The sequence below is a fragment of the Emys orbicularis genome, chromosome 4 (genome assembly GCF_028017835.1).
Source record: "Emys orbicularis isolate rEmyOrb1 chromosome 4, rEmyOrb1.hap1, whole genome shotgun sequence".
Taxonomy (NCBI): Eukaryota; Metazoa; Chordata; order Testudines; family Emydidae; genus Emys; species Emys orbicularis.
In genome coordinates this window covers 32,454,102-32,476,773 of record NC_088686.1, presented here as the reverse complement: position 1 = coordinate 32,476,773, position 22,672 = coordinate 32,454,102, and the positions used below count along the sequence as shown (strand labels likewise).

Sequence of the window (22,672 nt, the reverse complement as noted above, 5' to 3'; positions counted from 1 at the left end):
GAGCCCCTGTCATGGACCAGGACCCCATTGTGCTAGACAGTGTACAGCAGGGGTGGGCAAACTTTTTGGCCTGAGGGCCGCATCTGGTTTTGTAAATTGTATGGAGGGCCGGTTAGGGGAGGGCGTCATGGCCTGGCCCCCACCTCCTATCTGCCCTCCCCCAGGACTCCTGCCCCATCCAACCCCCTCTGTTCCCTGACAGCCCCCCCCTCCGGGACCCCTGCCCCACCCACACACCCCTGTCCCCTGACCGCCCCCGGACCCCCGCCACCCCATCCAACCCCTCCTCTCATTCCTGATGGCCCCCCCGGGATCCCTGCCCCATCCAACCACCCCTTCTCCCTGTCCCCTGACTGCCCCCCACTGCCCCATCCAACCCCTCCTCCTTTCTGACTGCCCCCCCGTACCCCTACCCCCATTCAACCTCCTGTTCCCCCCCAACCCCTATCCACACCCCCTGACCACCACCCCGAACTCCACTGCCCACTATCCAACCCTCCCTGCCCCCTTACTGCGCTGCCTGGAGCACCGGTGGCTGGCGGCGCTACAGCCTCGCTGCCCGGCTGGAACCAGTCCACACCGCCGCCACCACCACGCAGCACAGAGACTGGGTCAGGCCGGGCTCTGCAGCTGCGCTGCCCCAGGAGCTCACAGGCCCGCCGCGCAGAGCATTGCACCGGCAGCGCAGCGAGCGAGCTGAGGCGGCGGGGGTGGGGGAGGGGCCGAGGTTAGCCTCCCAGGGCAGGAGCTCGGGGGCCGGGCAGGACGGTCCCGTGGGCCGTAGTTTGCCCACCTCTGGTGTAGAGAGACAGAACAGAAAGATGGTCTCTGCCCTCAAAGAGCTTCCTATTAATGTGCCTTGATGAAAACCTGCAGGGCCCAACTCTAAGAGCAAGAGGATAGGACAGTCTTCATGTCCATGCTTGACTTTCTTACTGAGACTGCCAATGGGAATGCCAGTTGTGGTGGTGTTTCTGTTGGGAATGCGTGTCAATTAGAAACAGGACATGAAGCACTGAAGTACACCGATTTCTCTCATCTTTTAAGGAAAGCATTTCAGACATGTGTCATTCCTACACAGTGTATATAAACTGCAGGTGCATTTTCTTGTTAATATTTTCAACTAGTCACTGTTTTTTTTTAAATATACACACAGACTACTCCCTAGACAACCCTATTCATATTTTTTCAGCACACTGATTTGTGTCCTCTTGTATACTAGATAAGATTAGAAAAACATATAAATCATACTGTAGGTCAAATTTTTAATCTATTCCATATGGTATATATTATATCTTGAAATATAAGAAGCTGTTCATTTGGGGCAAAATTGTGATCTGTTATACTAATATAATTCTGGAGTAACTCTGTTATAACTGAGAACAGCTCACTTTAACACACTGAATATGAAGTATTTTTCCCAGAGTCCAAAATGAAATACTGGGTATAGTACAGTTTACTTCTTCAGAGTGAATGGAACATTTTGTACAATATTTTCTAGAGTGAAGTTGGCTACACTCAAAATACTTATAGTTAATTTGATCTTCCTGATACCTGAAAAAGCTAGTACTATATTTGGGTGGAAGGGGGACAGAGAAAGAGATGCTAATCTCTTTATATACATCCTGCCAATCTAACAATTTTTATGTTTAGTGAGCAAACTTCAGGAAACTCGTCATGCCATCCATTCTAGTCCTTAGAGAGGAAAAGGTACACGTTTGCTTAAATATTTCTAAAACTTTGAAGAGAAACACAAACTTTCTGACATCTGCCTGAGTGAACCTTGATGTATTATTAACAGAGAACTAATGCCTTGCTCTTCACAAGTTCCCAGCTGCTTTTGTGGGTCCATCTGGGGTTTGATGGTAGTGCATATAACTGTAGTTTGAGGGATTTTCTAGGTTCAAAACTCGCCTTATAAAGCAAAGTTCTGTGTTACTGTTCTACATTTATCATGCAAAACCAAATAAACACGAAGAGTATATTTCTACAGGTTTTATACTGAAACCCAGGCATTAGTATTTGACCACCCCACACATAATACGGAACTGAATTTGAAAGCCATTAGCCACTATGAACTTTTAAAATGGTTTATAATAAAAAAAGTTGTATCTTTCTTTCTACAAGCCCTCCCCCTCCTATTTCCCAGTCAGACCACCTGAGAATCACACCAAGCCAGGGTGGATAAAAATCAATGGTTTATTTTTTAAATAAAAATAATCAGATTTTTTTAATTTAAATCGGATTTTTTTGATAAAATGCTCTTTGAGGAAAAAACCTATCTAAAGATAGTTTTAATTAAGATACATTATAGCTCAAAGATATCTAATCATGGAATAGGGATTATAAATTCTAATTTTATAGTATGAGACAATATATTCATGTAATGTTTAAGAAAAGTTTTGTAAATGAGTTCCAATAGTTCATGGATTAGGGACCCAATTTTATGGGGTTCCAGGGGCTTCTGTATAGATTATTTAGGTTAATCTTTCTATCTATCCAATGGGACTCACTGCTCAGTCTAGAAGATACCATCAGAGATGCTTAGTTTTGCAGTTCTTGAACTGTGGATTTGTGTCTCCAGAGATAACATGCTTGTTAACAGCAAAAATGTTTTTAAATAAATAATATAGAGGGGTGAGAAATAACAGACCTCAACCCTATTGTCCCTCTGCAAATTGGTGCACACAGAGTCAATCCCTTACCACTCTCTAAAAGTGCAAATTTCAGAAAGTTAAATGAATAGAAGATTGTTGGAAGCGGATTAGATCTGGACAAGGAGAAGAAGTCTGGAGATAAATGTGAGAAGGGAGGGACAGGCAGTAGAAACAAAAGGGAAACTATTTGAGCAGCATATTCCAGAAGTCCCAAGGTCTTTCTGAGTGTAGCCTTCATTGATTTAAGATCTACCATGCCATTCTCTCACTAGAAGAAAAAACCTATAATGGCAGCAGGCCGTAAAAGAGACCCAATTTGGGAATATTTTAATGAAGTTCCTCTACCTGTGGATAAGACAGGCATGCGTGCAAAATGCAAAGAGTTCAACAAAGAAATGCAAGGCCTGGTTGCCCGAATGAAACAACATCATGAGAAGTGTTCCTTCTCAGGAGGAAGCGGCGTTGAAGATGATGAAAGGAACGTGTCCGAACATGCAGGATCTTACGGTTGGTAAACTTTTTTATTTCATACTTTTCTTAAGGACTGCCTGTCTTCCTTCTGGACTATTCTCAAATTCTCATGTTTGAGCAAAAAATATAGTTGTTACTCTATGGTACTATCATTTTAGATGCAGTTGTGATAAAAAAAAAAATGGCTGAAATAGGCAGATCTTCCTTTTACAATTTCACCTTTAAAGTAGTACTGAGTGTCAGTGAATGCAATGAGTAATACTAAATGAGCAGTATGGTAATAATAATTAAATAACTGCATTGACTTATTTTGTTTAGGAGAATCCATCCTCAACATACAGGATTCTGAAGACTATCCACCTTCAAGATCACGATCATTTTCTATAGTTTCAGAGTTATCTGCCAATGATAGTGTTTCGATCACATCATGTATGTCACTTAGCCACAGTATATCACCTGTAGCAAAAAGAAAAAAAAATCTCCATCATCCAGAAACAACCATAGATAAGTTTGTGATAAGAACCAGCAAATTACAAAAAGAGGTAATTGATGAAAAAAGTGCCCAGTTTGTTTATGCAACAAACTCTCCTTTCTGTATGATTGAGAACCCACACTTCATTAACATGGTTCAGTCATTAAGACCAGGATACAGTCTATCCAACAGAGCAGATGTCGCAGGCAAATTGCTGGATAAAGTGTCTGAAAGAGAAATTGAGCAGTGTGCAAAAGGTCTAGAGGGTAAAATTGATAACCTGGGTCTTGATGGGTGGAGCAGTGTCCACAATGATCCTGTTGTATGTGCTTGTGTGACAACAGAAGAAGGGAATGTCTTCCTTACAGAAACAATTGATACATCAGGAAATGCACACACAGCAGAATACTTACAAGTAGCAGTAAAAGCTATAACAAACTGTGAAAAAAGATTTAAATGTCTAGTACGCAGCTTGGTCACAGACAATGCTGCAAATGTATCCAAGATGAGAAGAAATTATTTAGAAGAGAGTCCCAAGCTAATAATATACGGTTGCAGTGCTCATTTGATGCACCTCCTAGCCAAAGACTTCAGTGTTCCAGAAATAAAGTCTAATGTTGTTGAAATTGCAAAATACTTCCGTAACAACCACTTTGCAGCAGCTGCTCTGAAAAAAGTGGGAGGAACCAAGCCAATTCTCCCACAAGACATGCAATGGAGCTCAGTAGTGGACTGTTTTGAGCACTAAATCAAGAACCGGCCTAATCTGATGACAGTTTGTGAACAAAATTGTGAAAATATAGATGATACTGTCACAGCCAAAGTTCTCAACATTGGGCTTAAGAGAAATGTTGAACACATGCTGAGTACCCTGAAGCCTATTTCTGTAGCCTGGAACAAAATGCAGGGAAATAGCTGTTTTATTGCTGACGCTGTTGAAATTTGGAAGGAACTGAGTGAGATCTTAAAAAGAGAAATATGCAATGACAGAGTTAAATTACAAGCATTAAAAAACTAATGGGACAAGCACGATCTCCAGCTCATTTTCTTGCAAATATTCTCAATACTGAGTACTAGAGTCAAACCTTAACTGCTGAAGAAGAGGAGTCGGCTATGATATGGACATCAGGCAATCATCCCTCCTTAATGCCAACTATAATAAATGTTGGAGCTAAGGGTAAACCATTCAATAAATATACGTTTGCTGATGATGTTTTAAAGAAAGTCACACCAGTGAACTGGTGGAAGCCACTTAAGCACTTGTATTCAGAGACTGTTGAAGTAATAATCTCACTTTTAACAGCAGTAGCTTCTTCTGCCGGCGTAGAAAGAATATTTTCTTCCTTTGGGCTAATTCGTTCCAAACTGAGAAATCGTTTGGGACCTGAAAAAGCAGGAAAGCGTGTTTTTCTTTTCCAGATTATGAACAAACAGGAAAATGAAGGTGAAGACAACTGAGTTAGCTTCAGAAGCCAATATCTTAAGTTTCTCATGTTGACCTGGCTGACATAGTCGATTTAATTTTTTTTTAACTATTTAATTTAACTATTTTAGTTAAAAACAATTTTAAGAAAAACAAACCTGATTTTAAAAAACTTGAATGTTTAAATTCAAAAATTCATATGCTTGTTTTGTTAAAATATTACGTTTGCTGTTGAAGAAAAAAATCCAGAATACAAAACGTTGTTTTAGTTAAATAAAACAATTTAAATGTCTGTCTGGTGATGTTCTCCTCCTAATAAAGCATGGCAAGAAAATCCTCCAAATATTAATGATTAACCTGTTGAATTGGAGATAGTTCACCTCCGAATGACTTCATCAATATCTGCTTCAATTACCTTTGGTAAATTAAATAACCAAACAATCATTCATTTTCTGATATAGCTGTAAAACTAATCTGAAAAGTTTTTAAAATAAATCACTTTAAAAATGTATAGTGTGTACCTTCTAAAAATGAAACCTACATCTATGAGTTGTGAAGAATATGTATGAAGGTTATAACAGCCCACAAAAATGCACTTTTATGTAGAAATCCATTATTAAATTGAGTCGTCCTGACTAGTGATTTAAATCATGATTTAAATCAATTTGTCAAATCCACCCTGCACCAAGCCCCAGAGGCCTATACACATATATGTTTCTTTTCATCTGATTAAATTCCTCTGACCTCCTGTCTTCCCTATAACAAGAAGCTCGTTAATCAGTCTTCCTTCAGATAAGAATACTCTCCCATCACTTCCTAATATCAAGAACCCTGACTGCTAAACACTCCCAATCTCATACATAGGATTTTTTATATTTTAATGGGAATTAGGCACCTAACCTGCTTGGGTGCTTTTGTGAATCCAAATGGGGTTGGATTCAGAAGGGGGACCTCAGGCACTTAAGTCCTAATTTAGATTCTCAAAATCCCTGCTCACTGTTGCCTAACCTAAATTTCCTAAGCACTTAAGTTTTCACTGGTAAAGTCCCCGTAGCACCTAGATTTCTGCTTGCGGACATGCATAGCCTTCTCAGACCTGGCACCACCAAGTAGCTGAGTGCCTAACTCACACTTAAGCCCCAGTGGTAAACACAAAGCAGGGAGTTGGAATTATTATTTATGCAGGGTCTTTTCAGGACACTAGTTTAACCATAAATTCTTTTATTAAGATCAAAGGCCAGATGGTATTTATACAAATTGGTCTAAACATACCTAAAGAGCCTAACTAAGCAATTTACTACATCCCAAACAGTCTCTCTCAATCAATCATAGAATATCAGGGTTGGAAGGGGCCTCAGGAGGTCATCTAGTCCAACCCCCTGCTCAAAGGAGGACCAATCCCCAGACAAATTTTTGCCCCAGATCCCTCAATGGCCCTCTCAAGGATTGAACTCACAACCCTGGGTTTAGCAGGCCAATGCTCAAACCACTGAGCTATCCCTCCCCCACATTTATAAGCATTTGATCATTTATAAACCCTGGATTTAGTATCTCCACCCCTTAGGCTGGGGGAGGGGCCTTCAGACATGGGCAGGCTTACACCCGCCCACTTATCTGGAACTGAATAGGTAGCTAGCTTCTGTGAATCCAATTTTTAGGCACTTAACTCTCCCCATGCATTGTATAGGGAGCCTGGGTTCCTAACTTGGGTTATGAATTCCACCTGGCATCAGGGCACCTAAAAGATAGGCTGAGCATTGCTGTGCTTAAGTCCCCTTTGTGAATTCTACTCTAGGCACCTACCTTCATCTTTAGGCATCTAAATACCTTCACAAATCTGGCCCATGGTAACTACTTCAGTGACAGTTCCATTACAGTTAATGAAATGGGAGCAAACATCTCCCCCAAGTTTCTAAATCCCTCAGCATTAAGGAGGTATGGCCATTTGTCTGATACAAGGGATACTTCAGTGCTAAAGACTGTGCCACTATCACACTAGTTCAGAAAAGCCATTTTAAAGGATTTAGCCCATTTAGGCTAGTCTAAGAGTGAGAATCTGCAAAAGTAATTTTATAAAGCAGAAACAAGGTGAAACTAAGTGGTTTGGACTGAACCCGAGAATATTTGCATGGAGCTTTGGGAAGAGCAGCAACAGTTTTCATAGCGCTAATAATAGCAGTTCTCTCCCTACTGAGTGTCTCCTGCTGACAGCTGCTATGCCTCTGCAGTCACCTGCCTCATCCTATGACTTGACCCTCCAGCCAGGTTACTTTAAAGTCTTTCCTCTTCCAGGGTAGTCCATGAACAAAAAGCAAGGATAATTAATGCAAATAAACTGAGTTAATAAGAAATAGAGGAGAATGATTCCTCCTCAGTGCATCAGAATCTGGCTGACCCACCCTTTCTCCCCTCAAGGAGGGGCCTTCAGGCAGGGGTCATCTGGGAAACTCTTACTTTCAATCAGCCCTTGTCTCAGGAGCTGAAGTTGTGGTCTCTTTACTCATCTGCCAGCGGCTCTGCTCCCCTTTTAAACTGCTCCTCTTCCAACCTGTGCATGCCTTGAAGGTGTGGTAGGGCAAAGCTGCTTGAGCCTAGAGCTGCGTCTTAACTCCTTCTTGTCCAGTGTGGGGTTTGCATAGTACAGCATAGGATGCTTTAGCTCTAGCTGAATATTACCTTCCATGAGACAAATGCCTTTCACGGCATACTTATCAATTTTAAAATCTGCCTTCATGGTGGATGGAATTCTGCACTTCTTCCACAGGGACCCAAACTCAACAACACCTCAGGAACTAACACTGTAGGCCATACATAGAGACTAGGTTCATAATATGAATGGGAAATTTGCATACCCATGTACCAGTTTGTCCTCTCCCCTCCGTTCCCCTAACTTTTGCAAAGTGTTCTAGCACAGCATGAGATACAACTCTGGAAAACAGAAGGCTAGTTGCTGCAGTTAAGTATCAGCCTTGTAGTAGAGGGGAGAATAGGAGGTAGGCAGAAATAAAGGAATGAGCCAAAATTCATTTCTGCACTAGATGTCCCATCCACACTGACCAGAAATAAATCTATAACAGATTTAGTTTGTCATTTATTTAATATTTTAAAAAAAGCTGTGTACAAACATTTACTGAGTAACCATGTAAGTTTGTTGAATTCTCCATTGAGACTCTGTTCCTACTGTATTGCTTCCCTTCACAGTGTTGAGTGTAATTTAAGATGTAATATTACAGATGCTTATCACAACAATTGATCACCATCCTGCTTAAAACACCCCTTAACATATTTGAAGACGGTTATCAGGTTCCTCCCTCATTCTTCTTGTCTCAAGATTAATCATGCCCAATTTTTTTTAACCTTTCCTCTCAGGTCAGGTTTTCTAAATCTTTGTCTTTTTGTTGCTCTCCTTTGGCTTCTTTTCAATTCGTCTATATTTTTCTTAAAGTGTGGCACCCAGAACTAGACACAGTACTTCAACTGAGACTTTAGCAGTGCTGAGTAGAGCGGGATAATTACTTCCTGTATCTTACATACGACACTGTTAATACACCCCAGAACAGCATTAGTCTTTTTTGCAACTGCATCACGTTGCTGATTCAAATTAAACTAGTGACACTATAACCCCAGATCCTTTTCAGCAGTACTATAGCCAAACCAGTAATTCCCATTTTATAGCTGTTGTGCATTTCATTTATTAAATTTCTTCTTATTGATTTTAGACCAATTTCCCAATTTGTCAAGATCATCTTGAATTCTAATCCTGTCCTTGAAATGTTTGTGACAGCTCCAAGTTTGGTATCATCCATAAGCATATTCTCCACTCCATTATCCAAGTCATTAATGAAAATATCAGATAGTACTGGACCTAGGACAGACCCCAACAGGACCTCACTAGTTATGTTCTCCCAGCTTGACAGTGAACCATTGATAACAACTCTTTGTGTATGGTCTCTCAACCAGTTATGCACCCACCTGATAGTAATTTCATCTAGATCACATTTCCCTAGTTTGTTTATGAAAAAGTACTTTTAACCCCATTGTACAAATGGGGAACTTAGGCACAGAAAAACTGAGTGGTTTGCCCAAGATCAACACAGTGACAGATCAGAAAATAAACTCTGAGGTCTCCTGAATCACAAGCTAGTATCCTTAACCACTGGACCTTCCTTCCTCTCTAATTGACCTATCAGTTCCTGTGGCTATTAGTCCTCTAGTAGACTTCTATACAGATGAATAGATACAAAGAGAGACAATTTGGAGGGTTCTAATGCAGGATTCTGTTTCATTAAGATTATTTAATTTTATGAAAACCATTTTCAGGGAATAACTGTCAGTTTTCTGTTAACCTAATTGGCTGATAGAGATTATCTTTGGTATAATAAATAATAATAGATTTTTTAAAATTACTGTTAGTTGACCTAGAGATGGGTCCAAACCAGAATCCTGAAACCAAATTATTTTTATTCATAAAGCATTGACAATGTGCTTAGTGCTGTACAAAGATACATAACGAGGAATGTCCTTCCATTTAGTTCACAGTCAGATATATAAAATCAGAGAAGACAGAATAAACTGCAAAGGAGATGTGACAGAGTTATTTTTTGTTTGTTTGAATCCCTAAAAGACAAGAAAAAAAATCCAGACCTTCCTTCTTTTGGGCTGCCAACCTATTATAAACATGTGAAAAGTTCTGGAGGTACAGGGCGCAAAATCCAGACCCAAAACTTGATCTGAATTTCACAGTGGACCAAACCAGAACCCCACTTCGGAATACCTCAAACTTTGGGAGGGGTTTTGAAACTTGGACTCAAGATCAGATCAGAATTTCACAATCAAAACCCATCTGCTCTCTTAGTGCAAGTTAATTAATAATAAAGTTGCTCAGAAATGTACATTATTAAAGTAAAGTGGTTCGTGTATGACCCCTTAGGACTGGAATCTTGCATTGTCACGGTAATAACACAAAACACTGTGGATTTTTAACAGAAGTTACCATTTTCTAGAAACCCATAACAACATGTTGAACATTAACTCATGAACTTTTAAAAGAACAGCACTGAATTTTCTATGTTTAAAACCATTATTGCTTCTTTAGGAATTACATCAACAATACTGGCTTCTCCAGAATTAAAAATAACTTCAATGGTAAGGTAATTTGACTACTTGGAGGGTGTTTTCTTACTAACAAGGAGTTGAGCATAGTCTTGAGGTGGCATAGGTTAGTTGTTAGAGCAGAGGGCTGGGAACCAGGAGACTTGGCTTCCAGTTTCCTCTCTCTTTGGGTACGTCTACACTGCAGCTGGGAGTGAGCCTTCAAGCCTGGGTATACAGACTCTTGCTAGCATGCTAAAAATAGCAGTGTGGACATTGCTGCACTGGGGTTTGTCTGGACTAGGACAAATGTCCAAAGTTAAATCAGGCTAGCTAACACATTACCTTATCTTGACCTATACTTAAATGTTTTCCTAATGTAGATTCAAGTTAACAACTTTTATGTCTGCTTAGCAGGTTGAGGTTGAGTGGGGAACTTAGGGTGGACTCTGATTAACTAAATCAAGGTAAAAGGTGTTAACCTGCATCTACAAAAGGTCAGGGATAGGTCAGGGTTAGGTAACATGTGTGACTTCAGCCATATTTCCCAGTCTAGACAAACTCTCATTGCGTGACCTTGGATGAGTCACTTAAACATCTCTGTGCCTAAATTTCCGCAACAGAAAAATTGACCCAAGAGTATCCATCGTACTATATGAACGGGAAGTATTAAGGTTACAATTATATTCAGAAAATACATTCTCTGATTATCAAAGAGTTAAATTTCTAATCTATCTACAAAGGCATTTTCAGTTAGTAAATCAGTTCTACAAATCAAAATCTGATGGACTAATCTAGCTGTGCATTTGTGAGTCTCAAAAAGGTTTTGGGAACTGAAAACTTCAGAAGTTAAATACTTACCAAAATGAATAAAGTCTATATGTTGCCTCACTATAGCTAACTAGATTTTACATTGCAACCAGACTGATAAACTGAACCTCAGTGGCTAATTCATTAGGAGATTCAGCCTCTGCTTAGTCACTAACCATCAGTGAATCAACCCTTTGAGTTTGTGATTTGCATTTTGTTTTGAGACTGGGAATTGCAAATAGAGAGGAAACATGGCAGAACATTAAGAGGAAACACAAACCTTGAAACTGACACATTTGATTTTAAAGCAATAGTAAAATGCATTTGCTATATTTTTAAGTTTATAATATAGTAATTGTAGCATTCTTCTGTTCAAGGATGAAGAAATGTTTTTTTAAAGGAAGCTTGAGATCTCTTCTTCCCCTTGCAGTCAGAAGTCTAATTCGATTCAACAAACTCAATATAAGTAATACTTCTGGAATGGCTAAGGGTAAGTGAACACAACAGCTGTAGGTGGACACGTAAGTCCCATTCCTAGATAATAAATGGCCAGGATTTTTCAAAAGCATATAAGTGAAATAGATTATTTAATTTTATGAAAACCATTTTCAGGGAATAACTGTCAATTTTCTGTTAACCTGATTGGCTGATAGAGATTATCTTTGGTATATTAAATAATAATAGATTTTTTTAAAATTACTGTTAGTTGACCTAGAGATGGGTCCAAACCAGAATCCTGAAACCAAATTATTTTTTATTCATAAAGCATTGACAATGTGCTTAGTGCTGTACAAAGATACATAACAAGGAATGTCCTTCCATTTAGTTCATAGATATATAAAATCAGAGAAGACAGAATAAACTGCAAAGGAGATGTGACAGAGTTATTTTTTGTTTGTTTGAATCCCTAAAAAAGTTGGACAAAAGTCCAACGGAAAGTCAACAGGACGTTTGTATCTATTTCACTTGGGTTCTTTTTAAAATTCTGGGTGTCTAAAGTTAGGCTCCCAAATCCATCTTAACTAGGGTGACCAGACAGCAAATGTGAAAAATTGGGACGGGGGTGGGGTGTAATAGGAGCCTATATAAGAAAAAGACCCAAAAATCCGGACTGTCCCTATAAAATCGGGACATTGGGTCACCCTAATCTTAACTCACTTAAATGGCTTCATTTTTAAAACTGCAGAGCACCCAGAAGCTCCCTGTAATGTCAGTGGAATTGGCCCTTTTAAAGCACCAAGTGTATATTAATTACTGGTCTGGACTTTATTCTGTTTAAACATTATAAATGTGATCAAGTCATGATCACTTGAACCTAAGCGATCAATACTTTTTAGGTCTGTGATCAGTTCCTTTTTATGTCAAGATGAGGTCTAATATAGAATTTCCCCATGTTGGGTGGAAAATGTTTTGAGTTAGAAAATTGTCATCTATAATATTTAGACAGTCAAGAATGTTTTATTAGTGGCAGCATGAGACCTCCAGCATCTGTCATTCAATCTGAATTTCCCCATGATCATGTAGCTTGCCCCCCCCCACACACACACAAACACACATTATAGATAGGTGCATAAGGAGCTGGTCATCCTGTTCCGTTGTGTGATTTTGTGGTCTGTAGCAAACATCAGCTAATACCTTATTTGTACCTATCTTGTCCTTAGTCTGTTAGGACATTGATCCAACAAGCATTCATGATCATTTTCGTCTGAGTTATCAGTGACTTGGAAACAGGTTATGCCATTTTTGACGCAGAGTGCCACTCTCCCTCCGCTTTTGCTCACTGGATCTTTCCTAAATAGGTTATAACCACTGATTTTAACATTCCAATCATGACGTTCCACTCCAGTATTCAGAGATTACTTCAGGAGCTCTCTCAAAAAATGATATACTTGATTTTATTAGGCTTCATAGCCGCAATAATATATGTGACACCATACGCCAGGCTCAGAATGAAGGCACTTGAATACTGGGAATCAAGGAATTTCAAACCCATTGTGGACAGTATGTTCAAGATAGTCACTCTTCCAAGAAATATCCAAATATCTCTAATGTGGTGGCTGAGACCAGAAAATGTTCTCAAAGGAGTTTTGTTGAACTCCCATCCTCTACTGTAATAGTTACATCAGATACTTTTCAAAATGGGTTGGGTACATGTCTCAGTAATTTATTTATTTGAGGCATTTGGAATCACCAAGACTCAAATTTACACAAAAATATGTTAGAACCGTGCCTAGATCTCAAGTCATTCCTTCCACAAGTGCACAACTCAGTGGTTCAAGTTGCCACGGACAGAAGGTCTGCAATGCAATATCTTCCTCCTTATACCGTTTTTCAGAAAGACTGTGTGGTTCTTAGACCTCACCTCAGATTTTTTCCTAAAATATGGTCAGATTTTCATGTTATTCAGTATATTGATTTATCAGTTTTCATGCCTAGACTCCATGCACATAAAGTTGAATCCAGATTGCATTATTTAGCTACAAAGAGTGGTTTATCATATTATCTGGGCAGGACTAAGGCTTTTAGCACTTCTCCAAAATTGTTTATTTCCCATGCTGGACACTGTAAGGGTCAAGCTATTTCTGTCCTGGTCTAGATGAATTAGTCAATGTATAGATGAGTCTTATAACATTTCTTCCTTCTTTCCTTCTGCTGCTATTAGGACTCACTTTACAAGAGCAGTTGCTACATCTGCAACATGTGCTAGGCATGTTCCCCTTATTAAAATATTGCAAAGCTGCCACTTGGGATTCAATTCACATTTTCACTAAACATCATGTGTTAGATTTGACAGACAGACCTAATGCTCCATTTAGCAGAGCAGTACTTCAATCCTTGTTAATTAGGACTCAGCATCCCTCCATCCATTCTTGAAATAACTGCTTGCCAAGCTATCTCAAGAATGGAAATATGCAGAGGACACTCAAAGAAGAAATGAAAGTTACTTACGTGTAACCAGAGTTCTTCAAGACTCAGCATATTCACACTCCCTGCCCACCTTCCCCTCTTCTGTGTAGTCCTAATTAAGTAATACTGTTATACTCTGCCCTAGCCGTGGAAGGAACTGAGGGGGCAGCTGGCAACATGCCCCCTTTTATAGCCACACCCTCCAAATGTGTTTGAATACTGATAGGTTGTAGGAGGGACGCGTGAGCCTTTAATAGGCATTACTATCAGCAAGTTCCACTGTTCATGCTACACCGTTTGGCACCTCCCAAGAGTGTTAATATGCAGAATCCTTCTTGAAGAATTCTAGTAACCTTCATTTCCTGAATTTATAGTAGATTTGTAAGCTATGGATGCATGATGTCAGATGGTTTGATTGGTGTTTTTAACCTCATGTGTTCATCTACATCTCTGCTCAATAAAAGCATGAATTAATGCTTTCTGGAATATCTTCAGCAAAGCAGGACATATCAGTGGTCTTCAGAGGGGGGAAATGTTTAAATTTAGTATTAAATTTAATATATTTATTTACATTTAGTATTAAATATGGTTAGTATTAAAATTTAGTACTTTTATTTAGTAATAAATTTATTTCTGTAGTTAATATGTATATTTAGAAATAAAATTTATTTCTGTGCTGAATACTCCCTAGAGATTGGATTGGGGTGGGGGAGCATTCATTACATAAATTTGTGCATACCTCAATTCTCACCTTTGCTTGGCAATTTTCCTTTAAAAGCAGGGTAGGTAGCCTTGTCTCTTGGTTTCCTGTCTTTTGTCAGTTTAGGTCAGGCCTAGGATGTTAAATTAATATTGATATTTTTTCCTTTATGTAAAGAACATTCACTTCTATCACATCTCAGATATTTCAGTTGCAGTTTGTATAAGGATCCATGAACCGGAACCCAGGTCTGCAGAGCTTGGGACAGCTGAAGTTCCCAGAGTGCCACTGGGACGGCATGCAGTGCCATGTCCAGGGACCACTGTGGAGAATAGGCACCACAGGAAATACCGCCCAGAGGACCCAGAATGACAGTAACCTGCAGTCTTCTGATGGGCCAAGTGCACTATTTATTCTTCAAGTACTTGCACATGTCCATTCCCACATAGGTGTGTGCACGCCCCAAGCACAGTTGCCAGAAATTTTTCCCCAATGATATCCATCGGGTTTGCTCTAGTGCCCTCTGGTGCCATGCGCACATGTCACCGGTATAAAGGGCTCTGCCAGCCCCGTTCCCCTTCAGTTCCTTCTTACCACCTGTGACGGTTGGCTTGAATCCTTCATTACTTAGGCAATTCTCTCCTAGTGGTTTTTTCATACCAGTTTTAGTGTAAGTAGTTGTTATGGTTAGTAGTTAGAGTAGTTTTAGGTTTTTAAATAGCTCAGACGCTTCTGCACTTAACTTTCAGGGTTGTCCGCCTTCCCGGTGCTGGGGCATGCCTCGGTCGCCGGGTTTTAGGCCCTGCGCTGCCTGCGGTAAGCCTATGCCTTGGAGCGACCCCAACTTGAGCTGTCTCAAGTGCCTGGGGGAAGCTCATAGGAAAGACTGCTGCCAAATCTGCAGGGACTTCAGACTCTGGAGCAAGAGGGACCGAGAGGCTCGACTGAAGGTCCTCCTCATGGAGGCAGCCTTAAGACAGGCTTCGGAGCCGCGCTCGAACTCAGCACCAAGCACCTCAGCTTCTGTGCAAAGCACTCATCCATCGACCTGGGAGTCTTGGCACTGATCGCCCTCCCTGGTGCCTAAGTAGAAGCACCGCAAGCACCAAGAGAAGACCAGGTCTCTGATGCTGAAACCAAAGGAGAACAGGGAGAGAGCGAGATCCGGGCTGGACCACTCGTCTCCCCTGGCATCACAACATCAAGTGTCAACAACTCCGGTGCCACAGCAAGCTCCTTGGACACCTACAGAGGAGCAACCTCACAGTAGACAATGCACCAGGCAGTTCGTGATGCCGTCAACTCCTGAGGTGTTCACAATGGCCAGGGACCTTCTCACCCTACCACTACTGGGATCCCCGTAGGGTCAAGTCCAGGAAACCCAGAACTGGCTAGCAGATCGCCTCAGCAGTTTCTTCTCCTCTCACCACAAGTGTTCTCTCTGACCGGACATTATGAGGCACATCTTCCAATGGTGGAGGTTTCCACTTATAGACCTGTTTGCCACCCGCATCAACAGGAAATGTAATCAGTTCTGCTCTCTGCGAGGCCATAGCCCAGGCTCCCTGACAGACACGATCCTGTTGCAATGGATGAATCACCCGTTCTGCGCCTTTCCTCCTATTCCATTGATTCACAGGTTCTGGTGAAAATCAAGCAAGAGCGAGCTCGAGTCATTCTCATAGATCCGGCATGGCCCAGACAGCATTGGTTCACCACTCTCCTCAGCATGTCTGTGGAGGCGCCAATTCAGCTTCCACTGCACTCGGACTTGATCTCCCAGGACCATGGCCAGCTGCTACATCCAAATCTTGTCTCTCTCTATCTGACAGCCTGTAAGCACTATGGTTGAACCAGGAGGAGCAGGCATGCTCTGAGCAGGTCCATGAGGTCCTACTGAGTAATAGGAAGCCCTGCACCTGAACCACCTACCTTGCAAAATGGAAGCAATTCTCCATTTGGTGCTCCCAATAACAAATCCCGTCTTTACAGTCATCTATACAGCTTATCTTGGGGTACCTGCTGCTCCTGGAACAACAAGGCCTAGCCCGCTCATCAATCAAGGTCCACCTAATGGCCATTTCTGCCTTCCATCCCAAGGTGGACAACTGATCAGTCTTCTCTCATGAGATGGTTGTCCGATTTCTCAAAGGCCTGGAAAGGGTGTACCCTCAGGTCAGAGATTACCTGTACTAATGGCACAGTTAGTCCCAGATTTTGAAAGGTATTTAGGCATTTCTGTGTTCAACATTGCAACGCCTGACTGATTTAGGAGCCTGTTGATTGTCAATGGGATTTAAGCTCTCAAGTGCCTAAGTCACTTTTTAAAACTGATATTTAGACTCAATAATGGGGCAACACAGGGTTAATGAGCTAATGTGGGCTCAGGGTGGCTGTTCCCCCTTGTATCTGTGAGAGATGTCAGGATTGGAGGAAGTAGCTTAAGAGGGAAAAGAATATCTCAGTTGATGACAGATCAGGAAGGAAAGCAGAGCTTCAGTCCTCCGCTCCTGGAGAAAGGGCTGACTGACGGCAGGAACTTCCCAGATGACCACTGCCTGAGAGACCCTCCATGAAGGAAGGGAGGGTCAGATGTTGACTCATCTTGAGATGTAACCATTCCCTTCTATTACTTGTAAACTCAGTTTAGGGCCACAACATGACAAGCGCCCTCAGAAGGAAGAGAGCCTTAACCCAATTTTGGGATGATTCATTTGTGTTAATTCCCCTTGTTTCTATTTGTTGACTATCCTGGAATGGGGGGGGGGGGGGAGACTTTAAAATGACCTGGGGGCCAAGTCACAGAAAGAGGCAGACCAACACAGAAGGTATCTGATGGGGAAAGAGCTGCTATACCAGGCCTGGCTGGCCACAAGGAGATGCTAGTGGTGAGTCAATCCCTTCACAGGCTCCTTAATCAGTTAGGTGTTGCAGCACTGAGTACAGTTCCTGCAGCTCCCATTGGCCGGGAACAGCGAACTGTGGCCATTGGGAGCTGCGGGGGGCCATGCCTGCGGATGGTCAACGTAAACAAACTGTCTCGCGGCCTGCCAGCGGATTATCCTGATGGGCCGCGTGCCGAAGGTTGCCGACCCCTGCAGTGCAGCAACACCTAAATACCTTTAAAAATGTGGGCTTTAGGGACTATTAATCTGTGTATTTTACACTGTAGACCAGACCTGCTCCTTTGACTGCATCCCTGTTGTAGTCAATGAGCATTACATAGTAGTTTTTAGTAGTTTAGTGGATTTTAGTAGTTGCTGCTTAAAGATGAATATCTGCTTTTTTCATTTGTTCTCATTTTGAAAAATCTCAAAGATGCTAGAGGCCTATTACAGAATAACAGCTTGCAAAAATGACATATTTTAAATTAAAGCTGGTTCTGAGTCGATTGCAGACGTGTCTGAATCTGTAACAATTCTATTATTTTCCCTCCTATATTTTAGAAATAGTTGAAATGACTTGAATCTAACCTAACAGACAAAATTTCATTCCTAGGAGAAAACCCTGTGTGCTAAATTGCAACCCAAAGTACATTTCCAAGGCTAAGTTTCAAATGTCATTGAAAAGTGGGCTGTGTAATGAAAGCTTTTTACTTATTAGACCGGTTTTGAGTTGCAGTTTTGCATTAACACAAGAAAAATAAAATGATATATGCACAAAGTATTGTACTCTTTTTATTTCCATTGCCAATATTTACATCAAATAAGATAATCTATTCTATAACATATCAATTTGCCAGACTATTTAATCAAAGTCATTGTAGGCTTCTGGTTTCCCCATAAAATAGCTTATTAGAGAAAAGCGACCCTCTCAAACCGGTGAATGCCAAGTACTTACACTACTAAAATGACTGCAGTAGACATTGACTGTGAAGAGCATATCTAGGAGTGATTTTATAAACAGTCTTTCCAAAAACATTGAAATTTTATTTAATTATAGTAGTCTGTATTATATTTAAAAATTCTCTTTTTCAAGGGAGAAGAATCTCTTCTCTAGGTAAGATCCATACAGAAATATTACTGTCACATATATTAACGATTGAATGAGTAGCTGATAATTGTTCCCTTTAATGCTTTAAGGCTATAAACAGGCAAATGTTGTGATTTTGCACAAATCCCTTGCTGATGACTTTGAAAAGTTTTGCCATGCAAATGATGGACCTCTCCCGCTGCTGTACAGAAGTAAACCAGGTGAATGGAAATGTCCTTCTCTGAGCAGCAATTCTGATATCAGGTAAGTGTGGAAGTCTTTCCAGCTGTCAAACAGGTCTGATATTGATACTGGACATTATTGGAAGATAACATTTTCCAGAGTGCAGACCATCCATAGCTTTGTGCACAGTGAGCCCAACTTGCTTTCAGTTATACCTTTGCAACTGAAGTAAACGGACTGATGCAGTGGCATAGAATTTGGCCCATTATCCTTGTTTTTGACAAAACACCCCTTTACAATCCATGTTGTCAACATTTCAATTGTTTCAGTGATCCAAAAAATGAAGTTATGTTTAGTTGCAAAGATCTCTCAATAGTAGACCACAGAGTTAGCCTATAGTATTTTTCCCCATTTCTGTTTTATCCAATAGCAGCACTGACATGGTTACTCTACATTGCTCAGAGGTGGTTTTGAGACTGACTTCTGGAGCAAGCAGTCAGAGCAAAAGGCAGAACTCTGAAGAACATAATTTTGTAATGCTCATGAGAAGGAGATCAGTCTCAGGGGCATTTGCCTAGTAAAAATAAAATGTGTAGATGGCTTGAATGTGTGCACGAGGTTTCTGGCTTAATATGCAGTTGTGTAGGACAAGCAGGCTTTTACTGTTCTTCTTTGAGTGATTCCACATTCCACTATGGTTGTGCACATGCCCCACACACAGATGTCAGAGATTTTTTTTCCCCTCAGTGGTACCCAGCAGGGTGGCTCAAGTGCCCTCTGTTGCCAGGCGCCACTGCATGCTGGTATAAGAGAGCACAGTCTTCCCTGACCTGCTCAGTTTCTTCTTACCGCCAGTGACGGTTGTCAGAGTGATCCAGACTTAAAGTAACAAGTGCTTCCCTCACTCTTTTCTGCATATAAATACTGTTGTAAATTAGTATTTTGTTAGTTATACTTAGTTTTAGACAGTTTTAGTGCTTAAGCATGGCCCCTTCCCAATCCCTCTTCAGAAACCACTCTCTCAAAATTGCCCTTCAATAGGAAGTTTAATGTTTTCTTCAGACAGAGGCCATAGAGGGGCCATTGTACCTCAGGAGGAAGGGCATCTATTTCTGCTACTTCCTCATCCCCCAGGACAAATGAGGGTCTCAGGCCTATTTTAGATCTAGGAGAGTTGAACAAATTCCTGAAGAAAATAAAATTCTGTATCGTTACCCTAGCTTCAATTATTCCTTCCCTGGAACAGCGGGACTGGTACTCTGCCCTTGACTTAAAGGACGCTTGCTTCCATGTTGCAATATGCCATGACCATCAGAAGCTTCTCAGATTCGTGGCGAATGGTTGCAATTATCAGTTCACGGTGCTTACATTGGGGCTGTCAGCTGTTCCTTGGGTGTTCATGATGTGCGTGGCAGTTGCAGCAGCTCATCTATGAAAATCAGGTGTCCCTGTTTGTTCCTGTACCTGGATGACTGGTTGATCAAAGGTCAGTCCAAGGCTCAAGTCCTGCCTGCTATATCCACTGTCCTGTCCACATTCTTTGCACTGGGGCTCCTACTAAATTGAGACAAATCAACCCTGAACTCATTATAGACAATAGAGTTCGTCAGGGCAGTCTTAGACTCCACAAAGGCCAAGACCTTTCTATCACTTTACAAGTTTACAACTTTACAAGACCTAGTACTGCAATTGAGAACATACCCTCTCGTAACAGTACATAGCTGCCTCAGTTTTCCAGGCCATATGGTAGTATGTACATGTGTAGTTTGACACACCAGACTACATCTCTATGTTAGTTTTGTCATCTCTGGATTGATAGATGGACCCTCTGAAAGTTTGCCTGAGGATTCCCTTTCTCTCCCTGCTATCAAACCTCAATCTGGTCACAGATGTGTCTTCAGTGGTCTGAAGAGTTCATATGGGGTTCCTGCAGACTCAAGGTCTTTGGTCATCTCAAGATCTAGAGACTCTCATAAATGTTAGGGAGTTAAGAGTGGTACATCTAGCCTGCTTGGCCTTCCTCTCCCAAGTAGTGGGGAAAAAATTATTAATTTTGACAGACAATTTGATGCCCATGCCTTACATAAACAGACGAGGAGGAACATGGTTAAACCAACAGTGCCAGAAGGCAATTTGCCTTTGGACTTCTGTATAGCCTCAATTTATCTCAGAGCTGCCTACCTTCCAGGGAAACAGAACATGTTAGCGAATCAGCTGAGCAGATCCTTCTCTGATCATCATGAGTGATCACTATGTCCAGACATGGCCAGGTCCATCTTCCAACTCTGGGAAACTCACCAAGTGGACCTGTTTGCAATACGAACCAACAGAAAATGCCATCAGTTCTGTTCCTGGGGAGGCTCAGCCCAGGCTCGCTGACAGAAGCTTTTCTCCTGTCCTGGAAGGAATCCCTTGTGTATGCTTTCCTTCTGATTCCTTTACTTCCCAGGGTCATCTTCAAAGAGAAACAAGACCATGCTCACCTCATCCTCATAGCACCAGCATAGCCTCCTCAACACTGGGTACTCAATCCTATTATCCTTGTCAGTGAAGCCTCCTCCGTCTCTCCTGTTGGATCCAGACATCATTTCCCAGGACCACGGGCACCTACTCCATCCCAACATCCAAACTTTCCATCTGACAGCAGGATGCTTTATGGCTGCTCAAGGGACATTCAGAAAGTGCTTCAAAGTAGCAGAAAACCCTCAACTAGGAACATTTACCTGGCTAAATGGCAGCACTTCTCCATTTGATCGTCATAGGAACGGTGTATTTCCAGAGCAGGGCCCCTGAACCTCGTGCTGGACTATCTTCTAGATTTAAAACAGAGTATTGCGATTAGTTCTATAAGGGTGCATCTGGCATCTATTTCAGCCTTCCATGCCTTGGTGGATAATAGATCCCTTTTCTCTAACCCCATCATCACCTGATTCTTGAAGGGCTTGGTCAGATTACACCCACACGTACGAGACCCCATCCCATCTTGGGATCTTTTGAACTCAGTCCTAGCAAAATTGATGGGACCACTCTTTGAGCCCCTTGCAACTTGCTCCCTCCTTCACCTTTCCATGAAGGTAGCATTTCTGGTGGCAATTACCTCAGCCAGAAGGGTGGGTGAGTTGAAAACTCTGATGTCAGAGCCGCCCATAAAGTTTTCCATAAGGATAAAGTTTATCTTCACCCTCACCCAAAATTTCTCACAAAAGTAGTCTCTAATTTTCATGTTAATCAAGCAATCTATTTGCCCATGTTCTGTCTGAAACACGATGCACATACGGATGAGGAAAAGCTTCACTCTTGGATGTGAGAAGAAGGGCTTTAGCTTTCTACCTGGCACAAACTAAATCTTTTAGATCCTGTATGAAGTTGTTTGTAGCAGTTGCAGACAGAGCTATGGGCCAACCAGTTTCCACTCAGAGAATCTCCTCCTGGATCTCTTCATGCATTCATTTATGCTACCAACTGGTTAATATAATCCTACCAACTAGAGAGCTGGCGCATTCTACTAGCGTGCAGGCAGTTACTGCAGCTTTCTTAGCGCAAGTGCCGATTATAGACATTTGTAAAGTAGCCAGTTGGTCATCAGTCCACACTTTTGCATCTCATTATGCCATTTCTGTCAGTCAAGAGCAGTTGTTCTCAACCCGCAGCCCAATTAGCACACAGCTGTTGCCCATGTGACAGCCTCAGGACCATAGAGGTAGTATATATATTGTGTGGATTCGGCCCACATAACACAGAGAGAGCTGCATATGTGGCCCACAATGGTAAATAGGTTGAGAACCACTGGTCCAGAGATAATGCCAGTTTTGGACAGGCTATCTTACAATCACTGTTCAGGTAGACTCCGAATCCACCTCCTTGCATGTTTGCTTTTGAGTCACCTACAGTGGCATGGACATGTGCAATCACTCAAAGAATAAAAACCAGTTACTTTCCTTTCTTTAATTGTTATTCTTCAAGATGTGTTCCATATGTCCACTCCA

General features: G+C 41.4%; 1 protein-coding gene across 1 annotated transcript in view; it reads left to right on the top strand.

The window, feature by feature from the left end:
- Positions 1-4,713: 4,713 nt before the first annotated feature.
- The window catches only part of DGLUCY (D-glutamate cyclase), a 79,084-nt gene continuing 61,125 nt past the window's right edge, over positions 4,714-22,672 (top strand). Inside the window, exons 1-4 of the mRNA XM_065402643.1 lie at positions 4,714-5,044; positions 10,119-10,173; positions 11,302-11,414; positions 18,614-18,767. Of these exons, the coding sequence (XP_065258715.1) occupies positions 4,714-5,044; positions 10,119-10,173; positions 11,302-11,414; positions 18,614-18,767 (653 nt within the window). The remainder of the gene's footprint in view (positions 5,045-10,118; positions 10,174-11,301; positions 11,415-18,613; positions 18,768-22,672) is intronic.